At 42.1% G+C, this 10,323-nt stretch overlaps 1 protein-coding gene across 3 annotated transcripts; it reads left to right on the forward strand.

Moving 5' to 3' along the window:
• The first annotated feature begins 474 nt into the window (after positions 1-474).
• On the forward strand, positions 475-7,939 carry znf131 (zinc finger protein 131). 3 transcript variants are annotated; one of them, XM_071402547.1, is made up of 9 exons: positions 475-604; positions 1,623-1,761; positions 1,959-2,060; positions 4,087-4,231; positions 4,431-4,560; positions 4,725-4,955; positions 5,231-5,606; positions 6,021-6,151; positions 6,283-7,939. In XM_071402547.1, exons 2-9 carry the CDS (start codon positions 1,638-1,640, stop codon positions 6,766-6,768), a joined length of 1,725 nt encoding a protein of 574 aa, XP_071258648.1. In that variant the 5' UTR covers positions 475-604; positions 1,623-1,637; the 3' UTR covers positions 6,769-7,939. The 3 variants fall into 3 exon arrangements, with proteins under 3 accessions (XP_071258648.1, XP_071258650.1, XP_071258649.1); XM_071402549.1 differs by having other exon boundaries at positions 4,725-4,922; XM_071402548.1 differs by having other exon boundaries at positions 492-604; positions 1,586-1,761.
• The last annotated feature ends 2,384 nt before the right edge of the window (positions 7,940-10,323 follow it).

Here is a 10,323-nt window from a genome sequence, read left to right on the forward strand (position 1 = left end):
TGTGTTGTCATGTGTTGTTGCCTTGCTATGTTGTTGTCTTAGGTCTATCTTTATGTAGTGTTGTCTCTCTTGTTCTGATGTGTGCATTGTCCTATATTCACATTGTATTTTTATTTTATATCACAGGCCCCCAGGAGGCGTTTTGGCTTTTGGTAGGCCGTCATTGTAAATAAGAATGTTTGTTCTTAAATGACTTGCCTAGTTAAATAAAAATCTATATCTCAGTTACCTGTTTTTCACACGTGCATCTGCCCTCTCATTGGCTAGATAGGCCCTACTTGAAATTGCTTCCCCCTGCCTGCCTTCCATCTTTGAGGACGTATTTGTCATTATTAGCGCGGTTTGTCGATTATCTTGTCAATATAATAGGCAATCTTTGGTGTTAACTATTGACAACCAAAATGCAGAGAATCGAAAGGGGAAGGCCATATGTTGCGTAGCAACACTCCTCGGCGTCCTTTGGTGTTTGCAGTGGCTTGCGGGAATCTGAGGCCCGATTGAGTGACCGCCCTTTTTAGACAAACGAAAGTAGAGCAACGCTGCTAGAGTCGGAAGAGATATATACGCAAAAACAACTAATTAAAGCTGCGGAACCTAACTTGAGGTATGTTTTATGATGCATGAGTTGAAATATTTCGGCCAAAAGAGGTCTAAATTGGGAAATGTCTCTGGAAAAAGTGTATTTTAATGCGCGATTTGATGACGTAATGGCGATGGTCAAACTCGACATGGCGAGCCTTCACGGGCCTATTTGAAATGATTACCTAGCTAACGTTAACGCGATTCTGTATTATAAAGCGTTGGTATGATTAGATACACATTATGATTAAATGTTGATCGTTAGTTTGATTTTCCGGCCTGAATTATAGCCAGACTAGAGCTAGAGGCCTTCCGCTGTAACTAAGCTATTTAGCTAGCGACCTACATTAGCAGTGTTCGAGGATATCAAAACCGTGATGTATCATGGGTAAATTGACTGACGGACTAACCTACAAATAATATTGAGTAGTTATTTATGAACCAAGGTGATTTGTAGATCTGCCTCGCCTTTAAAGTATACTGCAATGTCGATCGCGCCCACTGTCTTCCATTGTCATTGGCCAACTTAATGCGATTGTCGTTGCTGTCAAACGCATGATTGGCTGAATTCGAACTCTTTCCTTTGCATTGGTACTATTCTATTGGATAATACATGAGATTGACGCGTTTTCCCCTCCTCGAACATCCTTATGATAGCACGGACCATCATGAAGTATCGGGAATTCTTGGGACGTGGTTAGGTAGCTAAGTGGTTAGGGGTATGGACGTCCCAAGGATCCCAGATGTTATTCATAATGTAATGTTGAGAACTCAGTCCGACATAGCGTTATTTTCCTTCACATAAACCCACATTGGCAGATAATGATGAACATATATTCATTAGGCTACAAAATGCCCAATGATAAAATGTTATTGAAATCAAAATGTTAACATCACAGTACTGTCCATCATGCGGTAAGCATGTTGGTCATATTTAACAAACTTGTTTTCCCACATGTAACTGTACAGACACAGACCATTACTGGTGATGTGATAATCTGTACAGTGTGCCATCTTTGCATGGATATCTTCCTTGTGCCTAGGTGAGGGGCTGAGCCATGGCAGACGAGGACGAGGTGGATTGTGGCAGTGAGTTCCCAGCCCTCTATAAAGTCATGCTGGACAAATTGAATGAACAGAGACAGTTGGACCAGTTCACAGACATCACTCTCATAGTGGATGGTAAGCTCATCCTCAATGATGCTTGTTGTATTGCAGAAAGTGGAGGTGCAGTTTAAAGTTGTAAATTTTCTTCAGATTAAACCATTTCTGTTTCAATATCATTGTGTTCAAGACAAGTGTCCACTTTGTATGAAGTATTCAATTTAATTATGTTCTGTGCTGTACCATTTATGGGCTCATCTTACTCTGGTCCGTAGGGCACCAGTTCAGGGCTCATAAGGCAGTGTTGGCAGCATGCAGTCAGTTCTTCCACAAGTTCTTCCAGGACTTCACACAAGAGCCACTAGTGGAGATTGAAGGTGTGTATTGCTCAGGGTTTCCGTTAGCCGGCAAAAGCGATTTTTAATATATATATTTATTTTTTATAAAATAAAATAAACTTGCCGGCCAAAAAGTTGTGCAAAATAATTATTTTTATTAATTTATGGAAATACCAGTTGATGGAAATACATTTGACCACCATGCTTATAGGTTCATTTACATAATTGAGTGGAATTAAATTGGCCTGTGTGTATTTTCATTAGTCATCATGCATCTTATCCAAAACAACTGTCACACGTGGACAGCATATAGAGCCTATTTTGAGCTCTATTTCTCCTGCAGCTCCTCAGCTGGTTGCTGCTGGAGTAAACGTGCTTTTATAAGCCATTCATTGCGCAACAATTCAAAATGCAATTGTGTCTTAAAAAACTGTTTTGGTGCAGGATTAAAAAGAGCTACTATTTTTATTTCTCAGCTGGTAATTAAAGCGTGCCTCCCATTCACAATTCAAGTGCAGGCTAGCAGCGAGTCACCCACCACTTTACAATGTGAACTGGAGGCAGTATACATTTTGAAAACATACTTAATTGTTTGAAACATGAATGTTTTATTTCCTATTATGAGGTATGTCTTGCATTGTTTCAAAGTAACCTATCAGCAAAATCCGACCATGGAAATGTGGAGGCAATTCTTTTATAAAGACTCCATAGCCGGCGTGTGAGTTTCAAGTTTGGGTATGCTTACAATTTATCCTACCATTTCTACTGTTCTGCGTGCCAGTTATGATTTTCATATGAGCATTATCATAAAAATCTGAATTAAAATGATTTATATAAAAAATATATAAAAAAATAGCTAATGTGTCTAATCACCAGCCTCTGCCATATGGACACATTGATACACCTTGGTCCATTGGCGGCTAAAGAAATTAGCGCATGGAACTCATAGCCTATAGGCCAATGCCGCAGTAGGCCTATAACTTCCATTGCTCTTTCACACTGAGGATTGGTGATTATCGAGGGGGAGATTGTTGTAAAGATTTTTCAAATAGCTTACTGTGAGGGACTATAGTTTTAATATATTATCATTCGCAATGGATGTTTAAAAAAAAAAAAAAATCTCGTAAATGATGGTTATGAAATAAACCAAAACTTGTTTCTCACAAGTGTAGCAGTTTGTGAACTCTGCAAACAACGTTTTCCCTCCGCGAATGAGAACGATAAATGACGAATTAATACATGCATTAACAGAAATTAATGTAACCAAATGGCGGGGATTAATGGTACATTTACTGCTGGTGACATATGTAATGGGGAATTGATCATTAATGTAACCAAATGGCGGGGATAAATGGTACATTTACTGCTGGTGACATATGTAATGGGGAATTGATCAAAAAAAATATCTAAGAGAAAACAATTCACACAATGAAATGTGCAAGAATCGACGGGAGACAGCTCAGCCGTTCTGGAGAGCGTCTCGCCTATACAGTATCTTTGCCACACATCCCTCTTCTTCTTGTCTCAACATTTTAAAATATACTCAAGATGCATTATCTTCAAACATATTTTAGATGCTTTTCACTGACAGCCGCTACTCAATAATCAGCTAGGCTTATTGCCACGTGCGCTGCCCAAATTACCGGCTTCCCGAAAAGGCATAGACCTACGAGCTTGTGATTTGAAACAATCCACAGCTATAAAAAAGTATAACGATCCTAGATTCCTCTTTGGCTAAGTCATGATTTCTGGTTTAGTATTTTCTTTCTTTCTATATAGACAGGAGTAATTATATAATTTTGGCAAATGTATTTCTATTTACTTCCCTATTGGACCCACCGCTATGTCATGTTCTATTGGCCAGTAAATTAAAATCTTCCTGGTCATGTTGTCCGGCGCAGAAACCCTGGTACTGCTGAACCAATGACACATCCTCTGTCTTACTGTCATATCAAGAAAATAAACAATAGCAGAAAGAGCTTTATAGCCCCTGAGAAAAGCAAAAAACAAGACTTATCACATGCTAACCCGGTGCACCCATCAATCCTCTGTGTTTGTTCTCCAGGAGTCAGTAACTCAGCCTTCCGCCAGCTGATGGAGTTTACGTACACGGCTATACTTGCCGTCAATGGACCAGAGGAGGTCAATGACGTGTGGAAGGCAGCAGAGTACCTCCAGATGCAGGAGGCCATCAAGGCCCTCAACAACAGGTTAGCCTGCCATTAGAACATCTGGACCCCCTTACTACTAATATAGCCCCGTACTACTTATAGTCCCTTACCACCAATATAGGTTAGTCCCTTTTTTGGTGTCTTGTTTGGTTGTCATCTTTTTTTGTTAACTGATATTTTATCCCTGTGTATTTGAACGTAGAGCACTTTGATGGAATTTAACCTTCTCTCTCCATAGGATGAGTGATGGCACTCCCTTCAGTCCGTCCCAGGCCCTGGCGGCGGGGAAGAGCAAGACCAAAAAGAGGGAGCCGGCTGAGACTTTCAGCGTGATCATGGAGACTCTTCCGTCAGTGGTGGGGGAGCAGGTTAGAGGTCTACAATGACGCATTATGGTTGAGTTATTATGACATAGAATTATGACCTGCATAAAGTTCTAAAAAGTGTCCCAAATCCTCCCCGTCATCATCCTAATCCTCGGTCCTTTCCTCCTAATATGTGTTGCTGTGCTGACCCCAGTCTGTCGTTCCAGGTGGAGATTGAGGTGGAGATCGGGGAGGGGGCCATCGAGGTGGAGGAGACTGGTATGGAGGAGGAGGTGGTGGATGCTGCTCGGACCGCCCAGGCTGCTTCGGACGACTCGGCCCTGGCACTGCTCGCTGACATCACCAGCAAGTACCAGCAGAGGGGGCCAATGCTGCACGTGCTGAAGAAGGAAGGACTGGAGGAGGTGAACGAAGCACTCGGTCTCTCTAATGCGCATGTAAAAAACCACACACTTGGACTGTGACCAACCTTGATTCAAAGCATTCATTTTAATATTATAAGGAGACTATTCTTTTTGGTGACATTTCCAATCTTTCTTAAAACAAGTCGTGTGTGTGTGTGTGTGTGTGTGTGTGTGTGTGTGTGTGTGTGTGTGTGTGTGTGTGTGTGTGTGTGTGTGTGTGTGTGTGTGTGTGTGTGTGTGTGTGTGTGTGTGTGTGTGTGTGTGTGTGTGTGTGTGTGTGTGTGTGTGTGTGTGTGTGTGTGTGACAGGAGGTGGTGTCTCAGGAGGAGACAGTGACAGCTCCCAAGACTCTTGAGGGCCTGGAGGTGGTCGAGGTCCAGATCTCTCAGCTGGACAAGATGTTCCGCTGCAACAAATGTGACCGCAGCTTCCGCCTCTACTACCACCTCAAACAGCACATGCGCGCGCACGTGGCCGCCCTGGACAAGCCGCATGTGTGTTGCCACTGCGGTAAGGCGTACATGCGGGAGGCGGCGCTGAAACAGCACCTGAACACGTTACATTACGAGGCAGAGGAGCTGTCGCGCAGCCAGTCCCAGAAGAAGAAGATGCACATGTGTGATTACTGTGACAAGCAGTTTGACCACTTTGGACACTTCAAGGAGCACTTACGTAAACACACCGGTGAGAATGATAATGCCCAGAGGGATTCATTTAGGGTAGGGGTGTCAACTCATTCCATGGAGGGCTAAGTGTCTGCGGATTTTTAATTTTTTCCCCTTTCAATTAAGACCTAGACAACCAGGTGAGGGGAGTTCCTTACTAATTAGCGACCTTGATTCATCAATCACGTACAGGGGTGGAGTAAAAACCCGCAGACACTCGGCCCTCCAAGTTTGACACGTGATTTAGGGGTTGAAGTTCATCTGTGTCAAAGTGCCCGAGTTAACTATAGCTGGTGTTCATTTGTAGTTCCTGGTGCAGGCTAAAACGGCCTCCACAGCATTTCATTGCAATTATGAACAAGACTTCACTTCAACAACATCTTTTTGTCTCTCTATGACTATGATCACTATGATTTTTGGTCCCTGTGTGTAGGTGAGAAGCCGTTTGAGTGTCCAGACTGCCATGAGCGCTTTGCCAGGAACAGCACATTGAAGTGTCACATGGCTGCCTGTCAAAACGGTGCCGGGGCCAAGAAGGGACGCAAAAAAGTCTACGAATGTCAGGTACGGAGAACAGTCCTTTTTCCCCCTGATTTAATCAGGAGTTGAAATGTACGTTTTTTGTGCTGATGTTGTGCCGATCACACCCTTGACTAGTGCACTTGCTGAGGTTCTAAAATGATCTCTCTCTCTAGGTGTGCAGCAGTGTGTTCAACAGCTGGGAGCTTTTTAAAGACCACCTGACGACCCACACAGGAGAGAAGCCCAACCACTGCACCATGTGTGACATCTGGTTCACCCAGCCCCACGACCTGCGCCGACACCTCCGCGAACTGCACAGTGTCACAGACGACACGCTGATGACCCAGGAACTGGACATCGGTGCCATGGCAATGCAAGAGGAAGTGGCCGGGGAGGAGGACGAGGAGGGAGGCGAGAGCGAGACCCTCTTACTGGAGGACGTGATGAGGGTGGAGCATGTTACCGTGGAGCCCGTAGACGTGGTAGTCATGGAGGAAACGGACATGGTGGTGGAAGAGGTGACGGAGATGTGTGAGGAGGACGTGCAGAGACTGAAGGAGGCAGGAGTGGAGATCCGGGTGGTGCAGGTGTCAGCGGCGGGACAGGTGAACTCTGAGATCCAGGTGGAGGAGGAATCACAACAGATTGTGGATGTATGAAGCAGGAGCGGAGCTCCATCTAAAATCGTACCCTGTTCCCCATAAATACAGTATCTACCTTTGCTTTGACCAGAAGTAGTGCACTGTATGAGGAAAAGGGTTTTATTTGAGATGTGCCTGCTGGTTATGGTCAAACTGGAAAAGCTCCACCTCCTCACCTTGTTGACTAATAGGGTAACGGACAGAGACAAGTATTTGAAGTTGCTCACATTTTTAGATTCTATTTATTTAGAACCTGCTGTCAGCATGGCTCTGTCTTCTCTCTGTGTGTCTGTGGCAGAGATATACCTGCTGAATGCACTTACACTGACCCCTGTTCAAGGTTTTGTCACAGACCGATCAAAAGCTTTCTTTGTTTTTTGCTTTCTTTGTTTTTTGTGTGTTTTTTTTTTTTACATTTTAGCATGTACATTTGAGATCATCAAAATTAATTTGCCAAGACAGTATGCAATCCATGAAGATCCCTTCTCCGTTAAATGGTTTCACTAGCAGACGCCAGTTATTGATTGGAATGCACAGTCTGTTTCACTGTCATACAGCTGCAGACATATTAATGATGTGCCTCACTGCTGTTTCCCAGTTGGAATCCATCTGAAGCACAGATCTGTTGAAAAATCATTCAGCATTCGACTGAAGAGCATGTTTTTGATGGTGCCTATGCCCTAACTGATGAAAAAAAAAAAAAGCTTTAATATTTGAATAAAAAGATAATGGCTGTTAGTGTACGTATGTTTTCTGGTTTCTGCCCACCAATTCCCCTGCTCGTCTACCTCTTTCCTGTTCTGACTGCAGCACAGCCCTGTTCCCACAAGACATAGGGGTTTATGTATGACACTGTTATGAGTTATGCTATTAAGAAACAGAAGTCAGAAAGTATTAAAAGTTAAAAGTTTTTTTATTTTACAAATGTTCATAATTGCATTGTTTTCTTTGTACAGCTCAATTAAGAGGGAGTGACTTAATCAATACATATTGAATTCTCAAAACGTGTCCACACTTTGCAGTTACATTTCTTACAATGCTTTCAAATGTGCCACTTTCAAATGTGTCAGACGGAGAAGTGGAAGTTTAGTTTACTAGTCATCAAGAATGAACAAAAACCTGCTGGGTCTAAATGCAATTTTAAAATGTTTTATATATGCTTGTAAATAAAAGGTTGACGTAAACCACATTGGCTCTGACTGTCAACCACTGTTGCTGTCATTTACTGCTTTGGTGCTCTTCTTGCCACCACAGCAGAAGGCCCTTGAGAGGGCAGCATACAGACGGGAGCCCAATGAGGGTTTCCTGGGCTGCTGACTGCAGGAGCATCTGAAATTACATTAACAAGAAGGCCTGTAAGCCACCGTATGCAACAGATGAAGATGGTTGTCCAGTCCACTATTTACAGTGATAAAGGCTGTAGATCTTTTGTCACATTTAAGGAAACCTGCACATTTGTTTTGTGAAAAGCTAGTCGGGTCCAAAATTATTAAATAAATTGTAAAAATGCTGAACTACGTAACAGTACTGCTCCTGTCCCTCTTCTCATCCCAACCAGGGCTTGAACCTGGAATCCTCTAGCACACACCGGCAACAGTCACCCTCGAAGCATCGTTAGCCATCGCTCCACAATAGCCACAGCCTTTGCAGAACCAAGGGGAAACAACTACTTCGAGGTCTCAGAGTAAGGGATGTCACCGATTGAAACCTTACTAGAGCGTACCGCTGACTAGCTAGCCATTTCACACCAGTTACACGGGACTGAGTCCGGAGACAGATGGCCATTGCAAAAAGTTGATTTTGTGGCCTATTAACATATGTTTTGTGTGAATTTTGACGTGTGCTTGGGGTTATGGTCGTGCTGGAAGATACACTTGCAGCCAAGTTTCAGCCTCCTGGCAGCGCCAACCAGGTTTTTTAGCCCCAGGACCAGTGAAAGCAAAATAGCCCCATAACATCAAAGATCCACCACAATATTTTACAGTAGGTACAGATGTAGGATCTTAATTTGAGCCAGTTTGCTACAGCTGGAAGATAATCCTGCAGCAACAGGAAATGTGAATTATTAAGTGGGTTATAATTAATGGACATTTTTTAAGGGGAAAATACAGTCTGAAATGTCTACTATAAGTGGAAATTACAAACTTCCGAAGCCTTTTAAACCTCAAATACACTACAATACTGCTTTCACGTAGGATTTACGGTATTTTGCTTAAAAATTTATTTGGCCCATTTTTTTGGGCCACATTCTTCCCTTCATATGGCCTTGTATACCTCCCGTGCAGTGAAGAGTGGTAGTTGTGGTGTGCAGATGTGGGTGGGCGTCTATTTTAATACATTATTGAATAGACACCCTCAAAAAGAAATCCATTACTCATTTGTTTAGGCAGGTCCTAAGAAACATAAGACTAAAAAAATATATATTTTCAAAACAATAGAATGGAATATTTTTTTGTTGAATTATGTTAAGTCCAAATGAATGAAATCTATAGGTGATTATTTTGTTCATTAACAGACAAGACATAAGAAATAATATATACTGTTAAAATGTTCACATGGAGAAAAGCACCAGGAATTGATGGCTTTCCCATAGAATTCTATTCAATATTTTGGGGACAAAGTAGCCACCCCTATTTACACAAATGACAACACTCAAATCAAAATCAGTACTTCCTAGTTCCATGTACCAAACTGTTATTTCAATTATATTAAAACCAGGAAAATCTGGAGAGTCCCCTGCTGATTGTAGACCAACAAGTTTAATCAATTGTGACAATAAAATAATAACAAAGTTTATAAGCAATAGAATGAAAAAAGTCTTACCAGACTTTTCCAATTGTTCAAAAGCTGTTCAAAAGAGGACATTGTATTATTTCTTTGTACTCCCTGACGAAGGCCATGCAGCCGAAACGCGTCGATTAAAAAAAAAACTTTGTTTCTATTGAACATGCCATACAAATAAAGGCATTTTAATTAATTATATGAAGAGTGCCTTGGTCCTCCTTTCTTTTTGATGACCAATTCACCCCGTTTCCCAAAGACCACCTTCTGTCTACCAAATGTACTATTGTGTACCTTAGTAGCGCTTCCCCTCTTCTTTCTACATATCAAACAGGGTTTATTAAAGTCAAACACTTACAAAACAAATACAAGAACATGTTTCAGTTTAGTACAATACAACAAAAAAGATAGAGATGTATCAATAATGGCTGTTGATGCTGTAAAGACTTTCGACCATCTTGAATGGCCTTTTTATATTCACAACGTCGGAAGCTTTCAACTTTCCAGCTGAAATAATATGTTTAATAAAAATATGACATAAATGTCCTAAAGCAAAAATGTACACAAATAATACATTATCTGATGAAATTGCTTAAGAAAGTGGCACAAGACAGGGATTTCCCCGCTCCCCCTCCTGTTTGAACTGACAATTGAACCGCAAGCAGAAAGAATTACACAGGACTAGCTCAGTGGTGCTGAACGAATCCTCTGTCTATGCCCGTGGACTCCAGCCAAGTCCATCAAACGCGTTTATGCATTGGCTAAAGAGAGGCAGGTAACACACCATGCCGT

Source organism: Salvelinus alpinus, chromosome 5 (assembly GCF_045679555.1).
Source record: "Salvelinus alpinus chromosome 5, SLU_Salpinus.1, whole genome shotgun sequence".
NCBI lineage: Eukaryota > Metazoa > Chordata > Actinopteri > Salmoniformes > Salmonidae > Salvelinus > Salvelinus alpinus.